We start from the raw sequence: 25,346 nt of genomic DNA, 5'->3' as shown, positions 1-25,346 counted from the left end.
GTGCCTTAGCTTTACATCCAACATACAGCATCCCAACCGTACACTATTCCATAGCCTAGGGTCTCTTTTATCCTGAGAAAACTCATGACCTTTTCCACAAGATACGTGACAAGAGTAATGCCATATCAGACGACATAGATGGTATGCACTCAGCTCTTCTACTGGAATGTAATCCTGTTTACACAATCTACATCCAACTGGCTCGATGTCCCAGTCACTCCCGAAGACGAAGTTCATAACAACAAAAGGTATGTAGCCGTCTTCATATGAAAAGGGGGCAAGCACATGCGTAACTGAGCCTATATACACACAAATACACAATATCCGTTGTAAAATTATTTGCAAGTTATTTTACAGTCACTTATCGTACAAGCTATTTGGGCGGGCTCCCGTTATGATTGTGAAATTACAACAACGGGACGGCTACCCTCTGCCATATCCCGGCAAAGTCCGGGCTGTAAATGCCATGTTTAAATGTTTACAGCTCCTATACGTACATTGTGATCTATTTATTTTATTGGATGCAATTGCAACGAGTTAAAAAAAGTAGAGTTTAAAACCAGACCCTCCCCCCCCCCCGCCCTTCACCACATATTTTTTACAGGGGGGTTTTTTTTAAACAAAACAAATGACCAAAATATTTTTATCTTTCAATAATTTGCATATTTGCCCTCTAATAAAATTGAATTTTGGTCATTTGTATTTTCTTTTTCTATTGTTTTCTCTTTTTTCAACAAACCAATTTATAAAACAGAATCATAGCCTTCTAAAGTTTAACAGAATAAAACCAATTTTTGAATTGTAAAAACAACAGTCAAGCATCTATGGAAGATATAAAATAATTTCATTGGCGGCAATTATTTGCACTTCGGAAAATTACACAAAAAAATCATTGTATGTAATATCATAGCCTTCTGAAAATAGAACAGAAGACTATGTTCTAGCTAGGTCTCTCTTGGCTATGGTATAAAATAATTTCAATTTTCATAGCCTTCTGAATTTCTAAAATCTGAGAATAATATTGCTATTTGTTTTAAATTCTGTCATTTTGTCCAGGAATAGTTGATTACGTGGGGTTTTAAGACATTTTGGGCGCCCAGATAACACTAACCAATCATATTAGAACCGGCAGTGGGTCATCAAAACGCACGATGGTACGATATTTATGCTTTTTTGCTTCGGATGATGCCACCGTAGTCCATACGGCCTACGCCCGCACTATAATCTAAATATATTTATATATCGAGAATTCGAGAGCAATAATAGCACCGGGCCTTCTCTACGTGAGAGTAGTTTCCCCGCACCAGCGGCAGCGGGTACATAAATACAACTGTAAGCCGAAAGGCCTTGAGCGGCTGAGCACCTTGAAATTGCAATTCAGTGAATCTTCATTCTTTTCGACATATGTACAAGAGAAGTCTGCGACAACATTTGCCCGCTCATTTTTAATAGAAAACTTTAAGGAATCGATTCCCTTTAATTGCACTAAATATATAGCACAATGTGTCGACACGTATCTGAAGAGTACAGTGAAAAAATTGGTGCGTACGAAAAATACCACACTGAACATGGCGGTGACATACAAGCACGCCGCGATATGTATGCCGACATGGTTAACAAGTATTATGATCTAGCCACTGACTTCTATGAATGGGGTTGGGGCACGAGTTTCCATTTTGCGCATCGGTTGATAGGCGAAACACACAATGAAAGCATAAAACGCCACGAACATTACTTGGCACATAAATTGAGACTGGAGCCAGGTATGAAGGTTCTAGATGTCGGCTGTGGCGTTGGTGGCCCGTTACGTGAGATCGCATCATTCTCCGGCGCTAGCATCACTGGTTTAAACAACAATGCATACCAGGTGAGTAGAACAAGAAGTTGTGACTCTACAGAATGTTTGTTTGACTCCAAAATGCGATGCTCACACTATTTGCACTAAAGTTTATAGCTGTTCATAATCTCGGATATGTAATCATTGTTGAACTCTTTTTTTGTAGATTCAGCGTGGCACCGCCTATAATGTCAAATCGGGTCATGATAAAAGCTGCGATTTCATGAAGGCAGACTTTATGCATGTTCCCATGCCCAATTGCTCCTTCGACGCCATCTACCAGATTGAAGCCACCTGTCACGCCCCCGATAAGTTTGCCTGTTATGCTGAGATTTTTCGCTTACTGAAGCCCGGTCAGGTAAGACATATGCAATGGACTCTTAATGTCAATACTCTGCTTCAACGTGCGTCTTTATAAGATAGATCGCCTTAAGTTATTCTGGGATGTAAATTTCCATTAGTTAACAAGCACCGAAAAATATTTACTTCTGTCTTGTTGGCTTTTGATTTGTGCCCCATCCCTAGTGCTTTGGTGGATACGACTGGTGCATGACGCACAGATTTGATCCCGACAATATCGAACACGTCAAGATCAAATCTGACATAGAGATTGGCAATGGATTGCCTGATGTTCTCACGACGAAGGAATGTCTAGAAGCTCTGAAGAAGGCTGGTTTTGAGGTATGTGTATATTTTAATAAGAGTGTTTACCTATAGAAGATTTCTTTGATTAGTCTATGAAGAAATAATGCGAGTATTCAGCGTTCAATCTTCCCCACACATTTATCCTACTTTGGTTGACACAGATTATCGAATTTGCTGATCTTGCGGATACGGCCACCATACCATGGTATGAGCCCTTTCAAGGTAGCTATTACTCTTTGAGTAATTTCAGATCATCAATGATTGGAAGGTTCGTTACGAAGTACTCGATTTGGTCCATGGAGAAGCTCGGTCTCGCCCCTGAGGTATGCAGCTATTGCTAGTGGTGACCCCCAATACACATCTAATCCTTTTTCTGTGCAAATTGTAGCCTATATACTTAAAGGTATGCTTTTTACCTGAGAGTAGCCGCGAGTAGGTATGGCTGGTATGTTTATCGATATTGAGTTTGGCTATTGTCAGCTACTGATTACAATTGATTACCCGCGTTCAATGTACGATTAGGGCACCGGGCGCACAGCTGCCATACTCGAAACGGCAGCGCATGGTCTTGTTGCCGGTGGGGAACAAAAACTGTTCACACCGATGTTCTTTTATCTAGCCAAGAAGCCAATGAGGTGAAGTAATTTGTACATACAGTAGCTATATTAATCCGGAGAATCTCGCGACGTTCTCTCCCCAAACGTTGCAAATGTATGTACGAAAGCGAAAGCTGCATCGATAGACAACAATGTAAGACCCGATAGGTCAATGATGGATTAGTATAGTAGAATTACATTGTCCAGCAATTGCAAATGCCGTGGAAGCAGGTATTTACTAGCAAATAACTCGAGCGTGGCCAGCGGTATTGCGCACTAGTTCTGTCATTTTCTAGTGGAGATCGAAGTAGATAAAGCCACTGATTTAAAGCTGGGGCCTTCAGGGAGTTGCCCTGAGATCCATTCTATAAAGAATGTCGACCCCGTTGCGACAACGGAGTGTAATCCTGTACAATTCCAACAGAATATAAATATCGTATATCGTCTATATCGACCTTAACTTAATTACTTTGGAGAGTCATTAGCTGGCAGGTCAAGAGATATATTTCTAATTTCGCATGCGGTACAAATACATTTACACACCTCACAAGCACCCTCAAGATCATCCAGCAAAACTAGCTTCAATTCCACGAGAATGTATCGTTCACAGTCGTACGCAAAAGTATGAAATAATCTCTAAACCATCGAATTCAGACCGAACACGAAGACAATTTTGGACTATGCCATTGTGTTGGTCCTCAATAGCTCGCTAAAAGTAATATCTGTGTCATGTTTGTGCCTTGGGATACACGGATGCTGCGTGATCATTTTATACATCGTACGTATATCGTCATACAGCGTATACACGTTATAAATAGCAGTCCGATAGACACCTATGCAGAAAGAGATGCCAATTTTGTGACCGGTGTATTCACGCGAGGAACAGCGCACAGACAGTGAAACAGAGGTTTATAATACTATCGTATTTGTATATATACAGTAGACGTATATATTCTCAACGTACTGTCTCATAGAAATAGTTCTACACAGAACACGTCTACGAACTCAGTGAAAATCAACAGCTACAAAACTACAACCTACATATGGCACGTCTATAGCTTCTATATATATCAACAGCTATACCGCTACAACGTACACGCAAAACATCTACGAACTCTATTGTTATAGAAGATCAACAGTGACACGACTATCAACCTAAATAACGGTAAATACATACCTAAATTGACATAGCCTTCTAACATGGCCTTCATTTAATGTCATACAAGAGAAGGCTATAAAAATTGAACACTATTTTTTTTTACATTTATGTATATAGTCATAGACTCATAGTCATAGATGTACTTTTTTTATTTATAGAATATCATGATGTCTGTCTAATATCGGTATTTGTGTCGTGTGAGGATTACGCGCCAATTTCTGCGGAATCAATCTAATAATTGTAAGCACAATTCACCCGTGTCGAAAAAGAACTTTAATACAAAATGTCGTTTACTCTACTAGGTCTGTAATTAAAGTTGAAACTTGGCAGCAATTGTATCTCGATTTATAGATATATATTCCAACTGCTCAATTAAATGTGTGTTATATTTAGTCTATATTTTGTTTTAAATCAAGGCTGTGTTTCATTTTAATTATATATCTATATTATATATAAATATATATATATATATAACGGAAGGTCAGAAGCCACCCGAAAATATTTGCTGTAGTGCCGCCTTCAAATAACTGTCACGTACGTGTAAAACTGGGGATCTTTACGTGATACTATACATAAACGGATTGAGCCGGCAACCTAAGCTCCCTGTTGCAGTATATGCATACTAATACAGTAATATTGAACTAAAGCATGGACTCGTGAATATATACAGTGTACTATGAATAGATAGGTAGCTGCACACAGATATGAAGCACTACACTGCGAATCGGCTTTCGAAGCGGTGCTGAATAGACGAACGCGACACTCCTCGTATACTATCACAGGCAATACACTGAAAGGCGACATATGAGCAGAGTAAAAAAAATAGGCACCGTCTAATATTAGAAGTAAGCTATATCGGAACAACACCTAACATCTGTACAGAATGGCATGCAGGACTAAATGCGATGTTTGTGGCGCGCCTGCAGTTTTTGCGTGTCCGTGTCAGCACCGATTCTACTGTACTAAAGAATGCCAGGTAAATTATTGTATCGCAGTGGTTTAGATTAATGTGAGGAGAGATGATCTTAGACACATCCATTCTATGGGATCAGTATAAGTTCGAACAGGACTTTATAACTTAGTACAATATTTTCTTCTTTCTTTCTCCTTTCTTCCGATTTACAATATTCGGCTGTAGCATTGTGCCGGTACAGTGGAAAACTTGTTAGCCTGAATTTGTGTGTCCAGCTCTGTGGATATTCGATATTGACAATAATCTAGTGACTCTTATGGTTGATGATGATGAATATTAGTTATATATATATATATATGTATATGTATATATATGTATATATATATGTGTGTGTCTGTGTCTGTGTGTGAGTTATACATATATATATATATATGTGTGTCTGTGTGTGAACTCTACTTTTTTTGCTTTAGCTATACATTTGCACATACATATATATATATATGTATTACATATATATATATATATGTGTGTGTCTGTGTGAGTGATATATATATATTGTCTGTGTCTGTTTGTATTCCTGCATGCATGTATGTATGTATTTGTATGTGTGTCACTATAGAAATCCACATATCTACACGTAAGAATATAGACATATGTACGCAAGCGTCATCAAGCATACACGCACATACACACATATACACACATTCGCACACGTACACTCATATATATGTATATTTATATATATATATATATGTATATTTATATATATATATATATGTATATTTATATATATATATATATATGTGTGTGTGTGTGTGTGATCTTCTCATCAGCTACCTCTTGAAGTGTATAGTCTCAAAATTCACGTGCGTCCTCGTAGGCACACACTGCTTCAATGATTCCATGTACGCGAGAGAGTCCTTGAATTCTATTTATAATGTGCGATGAAGCTTGTCTCCCCGTTAAGGCGCCCTGTCTCCAGGCTATGGAAACAGGAGTATTTTCATTTTCTCATGTGCCACGGATTGTTCTTGTGTGCTTCTCGTATTTGTCGACTCATTCGCATATATTGAATATACAAGTTTCTATCAGCGTAGCTTGTACCTGTGCCAAAGGCCCCTGTGTTTACCCGCATGCTGAAATGAGTATATTGGGGTACTCACTTCTTCATATCATAGGTTTTATATGTTTTACTTTTCCATTCTTGTATGATATATACGGTTTCGTTACCGATCTTGAATCTATAGGTACACTGTAAGTGTGCCTGTATGATTTTGACTGGTGATATCTGTTGTTCACATGTACTCCCACCCCATGGCATCGGATGCATTCTGCTACGCTTTTGCCACCCGCGAACCTCTGCTTAGTTAAACATGCAGACAGATATCGTTTATATGAGATTTTTTTGGGCACACGTGTGGAGTCAATATTAATGCTAGGAAATTTATTATTCGTGCAGTCCCGGTTAGATTGCACTTACAACCAATTTATTTCTTTTGCGTAGATATGCTTTTATCAGGTGCGTGTTCTACTTATAGCACTGATCTCGTTACACTTGCTCCAGCTTGCTCATATATTCTATTGTGCTCAGCCAAAGTCCTACACGCAAAGCTCGAGTACAGGTAGTATCTCGCAATTCAGTGTGCTTACCCAATCATCCTATCCATTAATATCTGTACCATGGACAATGCAGTGTTCTTATCCAAATATTCCTCCATGAATATTTCTATTTCAGAGAACCAACTGGCGGCGAGATGGCCACAAGGATAACTGTGCGCTGCGTTGCGGTCGCGTTGCAGAAACAGCCAAACTCAGAGAAGCTCAGAATACCTATACCACTGAGAGTATTCCGTCCATCAACGCACGACGAACTATGAGAGGATCTGACACCAGGGGTCAGGTGACCCAAGGTATGGGTATGGCCGATATCCAGGATGGGGATACCAGTATCATGGAAGGAGCCAGCATTTTGAAAGGGGCTCGTTTAGAGGAAGACTTCGGCCGTGGAGGGGGTAGTCGCAATAGCAACAGTACTCAGCCCACGCGTGCGTCTCGGCGTCAAGGTGCGGCTGTGACATCGCAATCTGAGAGACCGCCTCGCACATCGGGACGAGAATTGGAAGGGAAAGCTCCCGCAGACCATGTGCAGGAAACACACACTCGTGGACCCGCTAGTGGCAATGCAGACCACCACACTGTTGTTCACAATGCTAAGACGATAAGCACTACAGCCACAAAAGCAAACGGCAGAGAAGACGTTAACCATAAGTCAGAAGGCAAGTACAAACCCCGACAGACACGCGCTGAAGCGGCTAGAAGTGCAATTACCGGGCGGTTGCGCAATGCCGGTAACCGGAACCCTGGATATGGTGGAAAAAGTGCACATCCACTGACACCGAAAAAGAGCCCTGGGTGGCGCAAATTGAGCCCGGGGCCTGGTGGGAGTGGTGTGAGTTCACTCACACCCAACAATAGTGAGAAGGGGGGAAAGGCTGCCGGGATAACAAAGGGAAGCGGACACGTGGATATGAGACACAGGCGCGCACTGTCTAAGCCCAAATCGAGCGGGTTGTATGGGAATGGAGTGTCTCCGGCGATCACTGACACCGTACCTTCTGCTGCAGGAAAGTCGCGAGCGCCACTTGTCGCAGTGAAGCAACCACCGGTCGTGATAGAAGTAGAGAAAAAGGTACAACCAGTCATAGAGGAGAAGGCGCAGCGGGAGAAGAAATCACAAGCACAACCTGTCGAGGACAAGATAGTTCCATCTGTTGTGGGAGAATCGGTGCCAGCACAACCGGTAGTAGAAAAGGAGGTACACCACAAATCCAAATACAAGCCCCGCACCACGCGAGCTCACGGGGCTGCACCTGAGATTGATCTTACGGCACCCCTGCCAGATGAGAAGGCCGCTCAGATCTTCCAAAACCGGCCGAATAGGCCAAATAGGCCTGGAGAGACTCGAAAGGCCAAACAGGCTGCTAAGAAAGCAGCCAAATTACCCGTACAGTCGCGTGGGGATGCTGTGGCGGATGAGAAGACTGAGCGGCATAGTCAAACGGTGAGCACGTCTAGGGAGACCACAGGTGTTACCGCTATGGACGTAGACGGTGACTCGGGTTCGCCGAATGTTAGAGCTGATGCCAGTGCGGCGGGGGAAGGGCCTGTGAATACTGGTATCGAGTCAGAGCTGGAGAAGCCCACGAGCAAAGAGGTAGCTCTGGGAGAGATACGAGATACACATGGGCCTGTGACAGAGGTACCGACGGTAGCTGTGTCTGTGTCAGCCCATAAGTACAGTCCAAGGGCCACCCGTCGTGGCGCGAAACGAGGAAGGACGGCCGATATAAACAGCGAAGTTAGTGGCTCGGCTCGGTATAGTAGTAGCAAGCGGCTCCGTAAAACACTGGAGAGTGCGATGGACCTACCTGATAGACACAATGGCGCTGAGGTATCTATGTCTGCAGGTGATTCGAGGGCGTCTGTAGGTACCGCAATAGAAGTTATAGTGGCGGAAACGCAGACAGACACGGCACTCTCATCCACAGTGCAGTCTAAGAGGGCCGCAAGCAGTCCTAGCAAACAACAGACACAACCACATCTTAGAGATGGAGTGGATAGCCGTCGCAAACGGCAAGCAGACGGTCGAAACTCGAAAGAGAATGTGGACAACGGAACAGCTACTGCTCCCGTACAACAGGCTTCAGACAAGAAAGTTAACACTGAAAAACACCTTGGGCAAGCGAGATTTGACGGGCGTGACCTGGCCAACAGTGTACCACACGCGGCGGGGAGAAAGAGGTCGCCCAGAGCATCTCGCAGGGCAAATGCATCTCGCCAGGTACAACCATACGTTCAGGAGGCAGTGTCTGCGGGTATGGAGAAGGTATCACATACAACTGTTCAAGGTAAAACTAACTCGGATACTCCCGGTTCTAAAAACCCCAAAACGGCTACAACAGCAGTGGTGAATGAGGCTCAGAAAGACTCGTCGTTAGGAAGTGAGCCTCAGAAAGACTCGTCATTAGGAATTGATGCTCAGAAGAAGAGGTCTGATAAGGCTCAGGCAATTCGGGCCGCAAATGGGTCTGGCAACGCACTATACCAACTGCCCCGGCCACAACCAAAGGTCAGACCACTACCCAAGGCACATACCCAGAAATCCAGCCGTAGAAGTGGCGATAAGGGAAAGAATGGCAAGAAAGCCTCTAGTAAGTGCCCGTTCAGTGATCAGGTCACCGCTACCGACAATGTAGCGGAGGCTAGGGTTGCTCAGAAGTCCGCTCAGCCGGTCAGTGACACACATGGTCAGACGGATATACCGATGTCAGTACAAGATCTAGCATCTGGTACCAAAACCGCGTCTGAGACGTCCGATGCTCAATTTGTAGGGACCCACGAGACGTTATCAGCCGCCGATGTGAATGCGCAAGCGAAAGACACAGGTAGTGAACAGGCGAATTCTGAAGCCGGTAAAACTGCAAGTGGGAGCGCTGGAGTTGCGCCTGTGGCAAAAGCCAAGGTGAAGGTCGTGCAGAAGCATAAGGAGTCAAGCAGTGGAAAGGAATCTACTCAGCGAGCAGTGGGAGCGAATGGCATGCGAGTGAGTAGCCGGCGTCGTCGGAATAGAAAAGGAACTGTGACGGTGGACCTGGATGGGCGGGAAGTATCGCCCAGAGCATATGCAAGTGCCGAGCGGCAGGCACAGGCTGAGGCCGAGATAGAAGAGGATGAGTACATATGCCGCATATGCGATATACGCTTTGATGAGATGTATGAATTGGAGTTTCACAACCAGCTCCACTTCGACGTTGTAGACGATTTGTGGGTCGATCCTAAGGCTGAAAAGGCATAGAGACACGTGGGAAGTCTCACACGGTTCACTAAAAGAAAAATATGGCCTTGGCATACACTTGAGTGGATATGGCTTAATGTGTCTTGGCCGTGCTATCCAGACAACTCAACTGGTATTCCATGGCGTAGGACATCGGTCTGCCGAAGTGTCCTATCGGCCCTTCCTTTATTGCCGCCTGAGCTGTCCGAATCCGATTAAATATGACTTTCAGAAACGGCTTTCGATACAAGTTTACAGTGGTTTTGTAGAGGTACCCGGTAAAGCACTTTTCTGAGAGATATGCGACCATAAATATAGAGGGACAATCAATAAATACTGGATTGAATTGAAAGGGCCATTTGTACCACCAGCTTTGACTCCAGGGAGGAACCATAAATTTCAAATAGATGATTACGTAGCTATAGGGATATATAAATATCATAAAAGTGACGTTAAGTTCAAACAAACGAAAAATATATGAAGATTTTGATATTTGTAGGTGCGTCTGTAAAATTTGTAAATATATTCATCTATGTGCTGGATACATCATGTGAACCATGAAGCCTTGCAAAAATCCATGGAATTATATCATACCAATCAAGGCTGTGAGATTCGAGGTGTACAATTTTTTTTATAAAACGTAGGATATACCCAAATATTGACTTTCATTCCAATGTTGTCGCTGTGCAATGTACACAACTCCACGCTGAGTTGGTCACAAAAAAAATCTGAAATCGCATTGTTATTCTGTACCCATGTACAGCCGTCTGGTTTTGTGGGTTTGCAACTCGACACTGAATCCAGAGACTTTTAGTTAGCGGAACCACTGTCCGCCATATGCCAACAAACGCGTTTGCTCGTGTTGTGTTCAAGAATTTCGCTATTTTTTATCTGGTGCATACTTAATTCACCGTTTCGTACTAATCGTCGCCCAGTCGATATGGAAGCGTGGCTATTATACCTGGGCGGCTGTGATAGCTCAGGGTACGTTTAGAGCAGGGTCACATTCTGTATTCAGTATTCCAGGACATACTTCTTCACTCCAGGGTGTTCTGGGATAAATAAAACCTACATATTAAATGGCAAATTAGTCCCAAAATACACACACAAGTAGGTCACGAACTATGTGAACACTTGACTCGAGTCCTCTCGAGTCCTATCTCTCTCTCTCCCTCTCTAACTTCTTGGTCTAAGGAAAACGATATATGTATGTTTCTTTGAACAATTTTGATATAGCGTTTTTCAATACTTCCCCTATACTGAATTTGTATCTTCCTATTTTTAAAGCTAAGAGTGTTTGCATTTTAATAACATGTACACCAATTTAACTGTAAAGATGCGAGATAAAGATTTGCTCACCTATGTACATATACATATGTTTAACTAGCGTATACGATTTCGTCAATATGAGAGTTGCAGGTCTCAAACCATTGATAGACTGTATGCGTATTGATGTATGTGTCTTACTTCGCAGGGACTGTAGCTATGGACGCACGTTTAAAATACACACACATTGCACAGCAGCATGCATCAGAGATAGTGCTCGAACGTAGTTACAGTTTCCTACAAGACTGTGCTTCGTCGCCGAGAAAGATACAGAGTGCCGACAATGGTATCAAAACAGTGCTTCTAGTATTCGACGAGTTTAGGGTGGGTGGGAAGCTCGTGTATTAGATAAGCCAAAAAGCCAAAAATCTAAATCCCAATTCTACAGGATTCCCAATACCTAAAAAAATTGCTCTGGACATAAATACTATATTCCTGATACTAGATTCGTCAGGAATCCGGCAAGAAACTGGTACCTGCTAACCGGAGTCCCGCGTGAGAGAAACGTTTAAGTGAAAATCTGAGTCTCGTGAAATATTAAATAAAAATCACAACTGAAGAATTGGTGCGCTTCTCTCAATTTGGGCTTTTCTTAACTGAGAGAAGCGTACTTGAGAAGAGGTGCATTGTTTTCTTCGGTCGTACCTTTACAGTTACGCTCGACACTATAAACACACAACTACAAAAACAACCACCTTTTAAAGACTTTGACGAACATAATCTTGTTATTGCGTTGTTCGTGCATACAATATAGAATGAGCCCTAATGTTCATAAAGCTTTTGTAGTAATGACCTGGAAATCGAGCACATAGTAGCACCACCGGAGGCTGAGGCGTAAATTTAAGCTTTGCAAACGGAGTGATATTTTGACAAATAATGGCCTATGACACCGACTATACAGTGCTAGGCTGTGTTAATCTTGTGATCGACAACCGTTGGCAAGTTGGGTTTGCAAAGGTATTATAAGTATCATAGCGCACACCCACGGCCGTCCAGATTGTATTGGATGATTCGGCTACGAAGCTTAAGTGTATTCCGCATAGCATCGTGCGTAGTTGGGTTGATAGAGTAATTCTTATAGCAGCACTATTGACGAAGACTTATTACCGAAACAAAACTAAGATTCAGTCACGTAAATTGTGCAACCTGTTAGAGCAGTCACACCAGCCCGCCAGTGTGCTGAAAGGTTTACAGATGCTGCACAAAAGTAACCAAGCATTAATAGATGCGTATCTAGATAAACCAATTTATACTAAATTGATATTCTTTGTACAGCAAGTATACCGTACATTCGCCGAGCAATTCATACTTTTTCTATAGATAGTACACGAACAAAAGATCATATTACTGTAACTTACTATCGAACAGGCACACACCAAGATATCCCCTCTCATTTTTGACATGAATACGAAGCAAGTCAGAAATTGGATAAGTGGACATATGCATGATATCACAGCCTTTCCGTGAACACTAGTATGGAGCGACAATATCGGTTTAGGACCGCTTGTATCGAATTCGAAAAGGAAATGGTTAACTTTACTTCGTAGAATTATGTTCGAACATATACAATATTCACGCGAACATTCTATCAAGATACCAAAAGAGTACGAAGACAACAATCCTATAGCGTACTTATTTGGCGTGTTTGAAGAGGTACTATGTATTACTAGTAGCGCCCAAGGCACTGTTGGCTTCACGTATACAGATAGAGGAAGATGTGCACTTGCACTTTAATAAGTGTGAATTTCTTTCATATGATTATACTGTAATTAACAAGTTAGCTAACATTACGAATACAGACAAACAGAACTTCGATGCGTCCGGATATACACAGAGAGCTCGCGAGCAATAGACTCGTGGGAGTGTGGATTTAAACTATACTACAACTACAACTGCCTACATGAAGTGAACGAGAAGATGCTGCTCGTGTACGTGAATGGTGGTGTATTGTCTATGCGATGAGATTTATAAATGTGATCTGTGTATTCATTATAGGTAAGGATCCTGGTGACGGGCGACAAGGTAGTATTATCTGACAATGATTCTTTTTAAGCGTATTCAGTAGGTTCTAGATGAAGAGAACAAGAAGGTACTACCCATGAGCGTGAAGGGTGTGATGTACTATGGTCTATGCGATAAGACTATAAAATGGGATCTACGTATTTTACGGGTAAAGATGTATCCCGGTACGGGAGACAATGTGGTACTATCTGTCAGTGATCCCTTTTGTACGTAGCCAGTAGGTTCTAGATGAAAAGAACAAGGAGGTGTTGCTCATGTGTGTGAGAGGTGATGTATTAAGGTTTGTGTGATGAGATTTTTAAATGTGATCTATGTACTCATTGTAGGTAATTCCCATGGTACAGGCGACAAGGCAGTACTATCTGTTCGTAATTGCTTTTGTACGTACTCAGTAGGGCTGGCCGCTGATAAACTGAAAGGATTTAGTCCTTGCTACAATCGTATGGGCTGTGTGTATATCAGAGCAGTATCAGAATGTTAAGTTTGAGAGCAACTGACAAGATACGACCAAAGGAAACAATAGACCTCTTCTTTAAGTACGATTGTCTCAGCTAGGTAAAAGTCCTAGGCTGAAGGACTCACATTGAGGCTCCATTTTATAATTTGTGTTTCTACACTAGACTCTGATTCTACTTGAGTGCTTCTCTCTCGGTGTCCCTGTATCATCTACCGGTAATCCAACTCAATTTCTGATGACTCTAATATCAGGAATATCGGATTCGGACCCCAAAACTCAATAATTGATAATAGCACAGTTGTGAGTTTTGTATTGCTTTTTGCTAATCTGGTCTCTAGTTACTACACTCCCCTTACTATGTACTTCTGTGCCTGCGTAGGATATTACAGTACTGAACTTTTTTGAAGTTGGAGTTTTGTATATGGAAAAACTTGTCCCTTAGGGGTTTAAGATTAAAAAACTTGCCGCTATTATCTATTCTAATACGTATATAGTCCTAATTAAACTATTTTTATGATGGAATTTCTTAACAACGCACAGTCTTGACCTGTGCTCTCGGTTGATATCAACTTGACTTGAGAAAACGCATCTCAACAGTGTATGGTTCTACAACCGAGTCCTTGGTACATATCCTTCTGGATTGTGGGCGGAACATGCTTCAAGGTGAGAAAAGTGGGAGTGCTCTTCAGTATCAGTAAAACTCGGTTAAGCGTGCACTTCCTGTTGCTCGCTGATCGTTCATCAGTGCTCGTTGCTGTTGATTTCGTCGATTGGGGTTGTCTTCGCTTGCGTCCGGTGCGTTGCCGGTAATGTGTAAAGACATCAACTTCTGTGATGTCTGTTTCATACGTCCAGATACGCTCCCCATCTGTATTGTGCGTCCTCAGCTGGTTGTATGCGGCTGTTGGGAGTAAATTCCTTCGAAGCATTGGCCTTCTTTACTAGTCCGACTATTTCATCACTGACCTAGTTAGGATATTCTGAGGCTTTAGATTCGTGAAGGTTACAAACAAAATACCCGTTGGCCCCCTTGCCTACTATTTTGTATGTTTCGCCATGTTGCTGTCATTTTATTCATTTCACCTTGACAACAAACAATTACATTGCTCCCTTCCTGGGAGTGTACGTACTTCTTTTTGGTATTTTCGGTGATACGTTGAGCGCATTTTCTTTAGGTATTGCGCAGCATTCGTGTCTAGCTTTGGTATGATCGACTCTTTTAGATTTACCAGTCGCGATTCCCATGGTGCTCTTGTGCCAGGTGCGTCTACTGATGTTTGGAAATCAACTAGGTGGTTTCGTCTCATCTCCGTCCAAAGTACATATTGAACCGAAGTGTTCTATACCTTTTTGATAAATTTATGTTGGGATCCACTAGAACGAGAGGAAAATGTAGAACACCAATTGCTTGGATTTTGTTCAACGAGTTTCCTTTTAATAAGGGTGTGAGGTCTCTGTGTTATCACTCATTGGCTCCCATTACGTACTAGATTGGTATGCTCTGGACACTAGGTGCCCTGTTCCGTTTCTATGTCTTGTGGGAAGCCCTGTTCATACATGATTGGAAATAGCGTTCTTGCGCCGGTTGCCGCTGATTTCTCCATCACTGGTCTCATCTTTTTTTTTATGATGAGTGTACATCGAGCCTTACTAGAATGTACGTGTTACCTCTATTCGAGTCTATCAAGGGACCGGTAGTGCCCACTTGAATTTTATCGTCGTGAAATGCGGCGTCCGTGGATTCTATCGGATGATAGCCCTTCTTATGAATTTGGTTCTTGAGATATGGTACATACCCTTCAATGTACTAGTTTATTTGTTCTTTTTGGAATTGAACCTAGTGTCCTTGCGATGGTTGCCGCTGATTTGTCCATTATTGGTTTCAGTTTGGCATATGATGAGTGTGCATCGAGCCTAATTAAAACGTACGTGTACATCTATTCGAGTCTATCAAGGGACCGATTGTAACAATGGGGCTGCTGTCGATTATGACGGGTGATAGCCTTTCTCGTGAATCTTGTTCTTAATATTTGTATACGAATCCCAAAATTCAGTATTTGGTAATCCTGCGGATTTAGGATTTGTATTGTCTTTTTGATTATCTGGTCCCTCTAGATGCTACAAGAACGTATGATAGGAATTGTATCAACTGGATCCACAAATGGAAAGAACACACGAAAAAAGAGAACTAAGGGGAAGATGAATGCCAAGCACTCGTTACAAAGTTGACTGTAGGCTATACAGGGATGAGTAGAGATTTACTGTGTGATCATACACACATATAAACGCGCCCTGTCTCCGCTCACCACTATAGGTGAGTTAGATTGATTTAGGATTATGTGCTATCCAAACCAACTAGTATCTAGTTCGTCATTGATATGCGTTGCAATAGCCTTTGGCACAATGTAAGTTAAGTCCTGATCTATAGTACTAGGCTTGCTTTGCCAACAAAGAGATACCGAAGCTTTGTGGTATATGTATCCCATGGTTGGCTAAGTCGAATTCCGACGGGGATATAACCCGATCGTGCAATGAATTGACGGTCGAGTAGCATCAAATTTTCCTTCATATTCCTCTCGATATATATTCCCACGCGAGCTATTGATTTATCATCAGTGGCACGTTGTTGCGAAAATGGCAACTGCCCGTTCTGTTTTTTTTCTGGGAGTACATACGTACATAAGATTTTATCTCCTAGCTATCAGACAGACCTTTAGTCATATAAATGACACATGAGTATTATCTGTGCCAACTCTTATCCAAAACCACCTACAAAACGTATTTTATTTCCACACATTTCATTCCTCTACTATGAATTCCACTATCTGTTGATACACCGTAGCGCCCTTGAGCAATATCCGATTCGGAAAATTACATTGTGTTTGATAGTTGTAAAGTTCTTGTATTCCCTGAATGATGCTGAATATAGATCGTTAAATACACATACGTGTGACTCAATCTTTCACTTTGTACAGACGTCGGTATAGAGAGCTACATTATAATGCAAATCTAGTCCTTCTTTGGTGCGATCAGGTGAACAATTAGCTGTTGAATACTTTTGAATATCTTGCTAATAGCAATACGCACCAATATTTATTGCAGCTAACGTTTGCAACCATGGTTCATACGAGAGTAAGTATGTGTATTTCTTTACCACTGAATTCGCCAAAGGATTTTATTTATGTTTTCATCGTCGTGCTTGACAAAACTATTATTATTGTTTTCGCCGCGCGAAGTTGTTACTTTAAAAATCCTATCTTTTGGGAAAAAGATTGAAAAGGAGTATACTGCTGAAGTCTCTAGCCATTGCACTAACCGATGACTAGCCATGCATCAGGAATCGCCGGCTTGCCTACATCAGACTGGCAATCTGGTTGGCTACTCGGAGGAAAAACTTGGCAAGGCTACTAGTCCCTAAGAACATATTTTCAGTTAAGCCATTTCGCTACTGAAGTACTCAAATATATATCAGTGGAAATTAATAGGCCTTTTAATAGGCAATCCAAATATTTAATTTGAATAATAGAAAAGGAATTTATGAATAAAACCTTTAGAAACCATTTGGTAAACCTAGTTTACCTAAAGCAACGTTTATATGTATAGAATCTAATATGCAGGCCTGGCTATTGCACAGCCCCCACTCAGCTTTGATGTTCATGAGACGCTACTTGCTCACCGCTCAAGCTAATTTTAAACACAAAAAAAAAGCAAGAAATGAAATTGGGTCGAAACACTTAAGTAGCATAATGTATATTCAATGTTCCTCAGGTGGAAAACTTAAGATACAAGATGTTTACATTACGTCATCACAGAACACGCTACCGTTATCAGAACTATGATACCTGGCCACCCGTGGTCAGCAAAGACTCGGCAACATAATTCTGCCACGGTCAGAGTACTCTCATTTTTTTAATAAATTTAACGGGTTAAACCGTGACGCCACATCGGAGAAGTGACATACGTAGCGGTCGCCCGTGTGCTCGAACGTTAGCAGGTCGGCCAAATCAATGATGACATTTTCTATCACACTTTTATGCGGCGAGAATCCATTGCGCCTGATCTGATTGTAATCACAGTCTGCACATGACTGATATACTTTATCTATTAAAGTCACTAGCTAAGGATGTGCTATTCCATTGCGCTTGGCGTCTGTGAAGACTTTTGCTACATTCTGGTGCTTCAGCTTATGGTTTTGCATGAGACATGCTGCTCTTCGAGAGCAAATGCAGAGTGCTAAGAGTCCGCCTACGTGTTCTCTAAGTTTAAAACGGCATCAGACCCCTGCACTAATATTGTCTGAGCGTTATTAGTGCGCTTGTAACAGTATATGCACTCGGCTTATTTAATAGTTGCATTATATCTGTATATACTTCGGTATTGTTTTTCATAAGTTTCTTTAGAAGCGTGTCCCAAAGATTTCGGGCTCTGATTATATATATTACTATTTCAAGGGTTGAGCTCAGGATTGACGCTTCTTAACAGCGTTATCGGTAGTAGATTGTATTCCTTGTGCACGAACTTAAAGTGATGTTTTGTCTTTGAACTGATTTACGATTAAGTTAATGGAGAGTGAAATCTCCGACTCTTTGGCCTTGTTAAGAAAGGCTTCAGAAAGTCTCCTCGTACATAGAGGGCTTCTATACGACATAATACGATATGTCCCTGGTACTGTGATGTAGGAAGATATACTCCTTCATTCAAATACATAGGCTCGCTTCATAATATACTTATCAGTTTTGTAAGCTACGGATCTGATTTCCGTAGTAAACGACACAGTGCTATTTTAGCCATGTATAAATGAACAAAATTTAGTAGTCGGGCAATAACTTGCCAGGGTGGGTTAGCCCATGCGTTATGTTTGGAGATTAGAAATGGAAATGCACCTCCTGTGGAATGATTTAATGTCTGTAGTAAATCTTTCCAACTCCTCATTACGATGCGCAGCAAACATATCTATAGTATACGGTTCAAATAACTTATGGGTTAGCACTACCATCGTAGATTATGTTTTCAATCGGTGACCAAGAGCCGTCTTACAAACATTGGAAGTCTGGTGCAAACCTGGATAGCATATCTAGTAAATGATTGTGTATCCTTGGTAAGTGTTTAATACCAAAGTGAAATTTGATATTGTATCATGCCACCTACTAAATAATTGAGAGTCTGGCTTCATCTCTTTCATATATCGAAGAGGCTTCTGATCAGACATCACCGTAAAATCTTTAACTTTGTCATAGATGATGATATAGCTAGAAGCTTTTGCTTTACTGTTGGGCAATTCAACTGTGAAGCATTTATTACTCAACTAAAAAAATGTACATGCCTAGGTATGTTATTTATAACCCCATAGAGAATACCTCCTAAGGCTAAGTCTAACACACCGTTCGTGGCTATATCAAATGTACCCCATCAACTGATCCTTATACTAGGCGATTTTGTTGGACTGTGTGTTTTAATGCTTTATATGCGTCATCGCATTCTTTAGTCCATAACTGTCCTAGTTTGCCCTTATGGCATTTGTGTTAAAAAAAGGTTCAAATAATCTGCCAGGTTTGGAACTCCGTCAATGATGTAGTTTACAAAACTACTTATGCAATTTATATCTCTTCCAATATTTGATATACGCCAATCTAAGAGTTGTTCTACCTTACCGGGGTCGATTTTAGTGCCTTCCCCTGATATACAGTATCTGAGAAGTTGTTTGTTCGTTGAGTCGCTGTGAATCTTATTGTACTATGGCAGCATGTTCACTTGTTGCTTTAGAAAGGACAACTATGTCATCTACATATACTTGCACATTAGTCATTTTAGCAACCCTGCTGGAAGAATGCTGGTATAAAGTGTAAGCCGAATGGGGCTCCTTTGAATCAATAATTGCTTCTATTCCCAAGTAACGATGAAGTATTTACGTTGTGATTCATATATATTTTTGGTGCTAAAAATTGGAGCTTATTGCATCCTTTTAATAGCTATTAATACGAGGTAGGTGGAAACTGTGAGTTTTTATATGAACTCCGTGTCTAAGCATACCTTGACCGTATTGAACGAATCGTCAGTGCTATATTGACCGGGGTTTGTCGATAGTAGTTTCAATTGGCCCATCGGATAACCACTTCTCTACATGTTACTTTACTACAGCGTCATGTCTCTAGGATACATCGCTTCTTTAAGGACATTTTAGCTTTGAAATGCCTACTTTGGTTAAGTCAAAACTAGCATATCCACTTCACCCAGTCATTGTTAGTATTTTGTTTTGTTAAGAAGCACAAAATTCATTATCTTACCTGCGACGTCAGAAATTAATTCCTCGGCTGCGTTTTGAAAACAACGGTGTTCTTAATAGTAGAAGCACATGTTATGGCGTAATTGTAGGTATTTGTAAAATGGATAATAAACAAATAATTGAAAAATACAAACAAACAAACAAACATTATTTTTAGATATTTGAAAATACAATCGTATACAATATAGAGTGGAGACTCTACTGTAAACTTGTTGGTGGTTTTTTTCTTTAGTGACATGTTTCCCACCATAATATTGGGGTATAATCAATGATGGGCTGATGACACATGTTGTATTGCCAAATACGCTCAGCGCAAGTTAATCCGCTGAGAAGTATGACATAATATTGACTCCTCCTAGCCAGCCTATCAGATGTGTCAGTCTATGCCTTCAATGGGATGGAGAGCTAGATACCAGTGATGGGGTATAGGTGCAGACATTCAACTGCACCAGCTTGGTGCTTTAGGTTTTATTTTATTTTTCTTAAGATAGACTTGAGTTATTTTATTAGTAATCGCGATTGGATGATTGTTTCGATGCATGAAATGAAATTTTATGCATCTAATAGAATAAAATACATACTGACATCAGATAAATTTAGACTAACGTAGTGAGTGATCAGAGCGAAACTATATAGACAAAAGTCTCAGTCTTACATCCGCTAATCATTTGCTCATTATAAAGGTCTGAAGCTGAACCTAATTTTTGCAATTTAACTTATTTAACGTAATTTCTTTAGCATAACCGTATTGGTACTGTATAGTCAGCCTGGTAAGTCAAACTTTTACAGATGGAGGTATATAAGGTTTCAAACAATCATCTTCTGATTGATTCTAAGTAATTAGGTCGCTCATTCCAACAATTATGTCGTATTTACTTTGTGGCATCTTAATCACTGTAAATTACGTGGTTGTTGTGCAAGATTTTAACGACTGTAACTTTAGTGCCTCTCTCTGATAGCACAAGGTGAGTTGTCTGTGTTCTACGTTTAATATCTTTCTGTAAAGTAAAGCGGTGTGATATATACGATATTTCAGAACCAACATCAGCTGCAAGAATACTCTTTTTATTGCAGTATACAGCTACGATTACACGCTAATCTAATAAGTCGTCATACTTTTACTGCAGGGATTGAACCCAGTAACCTTTTCATAACAACTTAATGTCTGGTTTGCTGTCACAGGCCTTGGTGTGATGGGTGTTGGTCTTCTCACACTTGTCACGTCTATTAATGGAGATTTTCCTCTGTGTGATGGTGATCAACTTCTCATAGCAACCAACTACATTTACCAAAACTAATGTGTCGTGAGCAATCTCCATCTTCATAAGCGTGAGCTTTTTTACAGATGTGTTAAGAGCACTTACATTGGGAGATAGATGTGGTAGTCATTAACTGGCTGATGTAAAACATTTCTATCTACGCGTGCAAACTCAGCTTTGCTCGTCCTTTTTCTTGTATCTTTGGTTCCTCTACGGTTGTATCTAAATTCGAAGGTACAAGCTTTGTAATGTTCTGCTGTGATATTTTTAGACAAAGCTCAAAAAGTATTTCGTGCTCATATGTATTCGAGCAGAAGACATTGTTATAACTTAAGAGATTCTTTGTGGGAATGCTGCGTGGAGGTGTAGTATTGACTTCTACACGGCACTTGAAGACCTCCCTTAATCTTATATTCTTGCCGCACAACTCGTCTTTGTTTAATATACAAATACATTTACGATGCCGTCTTCGACAGCTTGTAACTTCGTTATTCTATTCATTATATAGTCTGTATCCCACTGAAACTCTATACAAGAGATGGTAATGCATCAGGGTTCGCTGCTATTCTATGTCCACCTTTGGACATCAAATTGTTTCGTTTGAAGTGTTTGGCGTTGAACAGGGGGGTAATCTTTTTTCCCTCTCTTTCTTGTTTATTATGCTCTGCATGTATGAAGTACTGCCTGTATAGTCTCGAATGTAGTTGAAGGTTACAAGAGATAGGATCATCTTTGGATGAAGATCGGTGAGAAGGTGGTGTGTTGGAGTTCAGCTTCGCGCGCGACCAGGACGACCCGTTTGGACCAGACGCGAATCGTGTCCTCATCACTGCGTTTGAAGGTCTGGAAGATCTCTAAAGTTATGGTGTTGGATATCTCGAAGGACATGTGTCGATATGTCTTGCAGAGATAGAAGGAAATTGCCTATGGATCCTCGTTCAGTTCAAGGGACGTGTGCGGGCCTTGTGCTAAGTGCCATCGGCGATAGTCTTCTTTCTGAAAGTATCAGCTTGCTCGACGCGAGCCCCATCGAGACCCGGAGTGCGTGAGACCACTGGAGTAGCCTTTTGGTGAGCTAAGATCTCTTTCTAGATGTATTTGAAGTAGAGTACCGACTGGGATGTCAACTTGGAACTTGCCGAGGAAGATATGTAATTAGGGACAGCCATTTGTCATAACTGTTGCCGTCGAGAGCGAGGTGGGCCCATTTGATGCGGATGGAGTCTAAAGTGGCGGAGCCCGAAACTGAAGCAGTCGGTGAATGCACCTCCACCGTAGGGGCTAACAAATCGGAGTAGTTGTGCGGCCTTCGGGGAAGCGAAGAAGTCGATAGTGGGTGTATAGTCGAGATGGCCCTTGTCGTGAGAAAAGTTGGTCCTGTTCAGCATCCATTCTTCAGCGTTTATGCCTGGCGATGGAGGATGGATGAGAGTAACTTTATCTTTCGTGGCCATCTTCAGAGTCGTGGTGCAACTCTTATGGCCTAGGTTGCAATGGTATTCGTCGTAGGTTTGGACCCTGTTGGAGGTGGCTGGGGTGGCCGGAAGAGTGTGTGGACTTGAGAAGGGTACATGTGGGGGTGGGGCGGTCTTCTGTGTTGGGGGATGAACCGTGGTAACTTGTGGAGGTGGTTGTACCGTAAGAGAACCATATTGAAGGATGAACCATATCAACCTGTGGTTGCGATGGTACAGTAGGTGCAGGTTGTAGGGTGCTTGTGGTTGCCGAGGAAGAGGCGGCGCTAAGCAGCTGGCCGTAGTGGAGACGGTAGTCCCCTTGTGCACGAGATAGGTTGAGCTGGCGAGAGCCGTAGCTTAGGTGGCAAGCTTGTCGATCGGCAGCAAAATTGAGTGTAAACCCTGTATTTTGGAGCTGGTTCTGAGAGACCAGCTGTTGTTTTACTTGATTGCTGACATACGTGTATACGAGGGGTTGAAGGGTGTCACGAGTGGTAATCTGACGTGTGCTATCCTCGGCGAGCTGTAGGGTAAATGAGCCGTGCCCTAAATTCTCAAGGTGTTCGAATTTAGTATGTAAGTGGTTCACAGTGGCACCGCCGTCGATGAGGAGGTTAGAGTTGGAGCGTGGGATGGAATATGTGCGAAACGAAACTACTTTGGGATAAATATAAGGGAAATTTGCTTTATTTAATTGTTTGGAACAGACAGAATCGATGTGGTCGAGTATGGAACAAACGCCACAAGAGATAGTGGTGGCTGTACACTTGGCTCCGGTATGACCTTTTTGAACACACTTTCCAAGGCACGGGAGCAAACATTTGTACTGTGTGAGTCTGACTTACCCTAAGTTCGTATGAACTCGCGTGCAGGCTACTTATGATTAATGTGAGATACTCTCGGATCAGATGATATTTTCAAGCACTTCATGAAGTACTCTACGATTTGCATGTTGGATTGTCTGAAACCGCAGGCATTTCAATAACCACGATTTATTGTAGAATATACTATGTAGTATGCACTTGATATGCGTTTATATGATGTATGTAGTGTTCATGTACTGTTTTAGCTATTTACATAGCATAATACATATATACATATATATACATACAATTTATGTATGCATATGTTCACAAATGTACAATGTATGCATTGTACATGTGAATATATGTCCAAATAACATGTTTGCATATATGTTTATACATGTATACATATATGTTTATACATGTATACATATAAGTTTATACATGTATACATATATGTTCAAATAGCTTGCGTGGATTATATGATTGAATGGCATGAATGCAGTGTACCCGTAGCATGCATGCATAGCTTGTATACATATGTTTCCAGCTATGCATATTGTATGCATGTATTTTCAGCTTTTATATAATACATTTGTGCGTACAGAATATACGTAGTATGTATACATATATGGACGATATTTATATAACATGTATGCAGGTATTTACAGTATCGACATAGCATGCTTGCATAAATTTTCATATAACATGGATGTACAGTCAATATGCTTGCATATATGTACTGTTCTCATAGCCTGTATTCGCTTGTGTACAGTGTCTACATAACATATTTGCATATATATACATGTACTCACATTGCATGTAGTGTATACTTGTATGTACAGTATACACAAAACAGGGTATGCACGCGTAGTCTCGCCAGTTAAATGCTGAGAGTGACAGAAGTTTGAACATTCCCATTGTACTTAGACCATCTCTGAAGATTAGTTCAGTCGATAGATATAGGTACTATACAAGATACATCTTATTTGTGCGTACAAAATACATGGAAGCAATTATCAATCTTCAAGAATTATGCAGCTTAAAGGACCGAGTGATGCCGATTTAAAAAGTGTTATCTCAACCTTTCTTCCACTACGCTTTTCCTGTAGTCAGCTGTAATGCGCTGCCTTCTCATTCAGAAACATTCTATAAGTGGTTTGGGACCATTTATTATACACCTTACTATATCCCACCAATTCATATAGAAACATGCCCTGTCTGGGCTTGAAATATTTATTATAAGCTCCCTCTTTTCCGATACAACCGCTTTACACGTCTGCACATCGTGACTGTAATGCGTCTCACTTAAAAATATATTACTGAAATATGTGTGGTGGTCCAGAGCGAGGGTTTGCACCGACGATATAGTAAACCTGCGACCATCATACCACCGCTACTGGTAAGCATATGAGATATTACCATACATGTGCATATCTATTGAGCATTGAGGACCTTAATCAATAAGGGATACATCTAAGCCAGTTTTGTTTTGTGTATAACAAGGACTGCCAACCTTTATTTCGCTGATGCAGGGTGGACATAGATTGCCGTATATAGCACAGTTACTCATCTTGCGACATATGGTCGTATATCAGTGTTGCTGTTGGTGACTTTCCTGTATTGTAAGGGTGAACAGGCATTTGTCAGTGAATGAGGATCACTTACATCCACGTATAGCAGCGATATGCTTCATTGCAGTGCTATACACGTATGTTAATGTATATACACACATATACATATATTATATATATA

General features: G+C 41.2%; 2 protein-coding genes across 2 annotated transcripts; both read left to right on the top strand.

Annotated features, from left to right (window-relative positions):
• Window positions 1-1,316: 1,316 nt before the first annotated feature.
• SARC_08132 (cycloartenol-C-24-methyltransferase) lies at window positions 1,317-3,533 on the top strand. Its single transcript, XM_014297904.1, has 5 exons — window positions 1,317-1,867; window positions 2,004-2,195; window positions 2,363-2,518; window positions 2,644-2,805; window positions 3,005-3,533. Exons 1-5 carry the CDS (start codon window positions 1,502-1,504, stop codon window positions 3,119-3,121), a joined length of 993 nt encoding a protein of 330 aa, XP_014153379.1. The 5' UTR covers window positions 1,317-1,501; the 3' UTR covers window positions 3,122-3,533.
• A 1,224-nt stretch (window positions 3,534-4,757) lies between these two features.
• Window positions 4,758-10,407, top strand: SARC_08131 (hypothetical protein). Its single transcript, XM_014297903.1, has 2 exons — window positions 4,758-5,213; window positions 6,886-10,407. Exons 1-2 carry the CDS (start codon window positions 5,121-5,123, stop codon window positions 10,003-10,005), a joined length of 3,213 nt encoding a protein of 1,070 aa, XP_014153378.1. The 5' UTR covers window positions 4,758-5,120; the 3' UTR covers window positions 10,006-10,407.
• The last annotated feature ends 14,939 nt before the right edge of the window (window positions 10,408-25,346 follow it).

The sequence above is a fragment of the Sphaeroforma arctica genome (assembly GCF_001186125.1).
Source record: "Sphaeroforma arctica JP610 unplaced genomic scaffold supercont1.702, whole genome shotgun sequence".
Classification (NCBI taxonomy): domain Eukaryota; class Ichthyosporea; order Ichthyophonida; genus Sphaeroforma; species Sphaeroforma arctica.
The sequence above is the reverse complement of the archived record's forward strand: the minus strand, read 5'-3'. Positions and strand labels throughout refer to the sequence as shown.

Coding starts and splice junctions, on each gene's coding strand:
- SARC_08132 (XM_014297904.1), top strand. CDS start 1,502: ATGTGTCGACACGTATCTGAAGAGTACAGTGAAAAAATTGGTGCGTAC. Junction 1,868..2,003: donor TAAACAACAATGCATACCAG/GTGAGTAGAACA, acceptor CTTTTTTTGTAG/ATTCAGCGTGGCACCGCCTA. Junction 2,519..2,643: donor TGAAGAAGGCTGGTTTTGAG/GTATGTGTATAT, acceptor TGGTTGACACAG/ATTATCGAATTTGCTGATCT.
- SARC_08131 (XM_014297903.1), top strand. CDS start 5,121: ATGGCATGCAGGACTAAATGCGATGTTTGTGGCGCGCCTGCAGTTTTT. Junction 5,214..6,885: donor ACTGTACTAAAGAATGCCAG/GTAAATTATTGT, acceptor TTTCTATTTCAG/AGAACCAACTGGCGGCGAGA.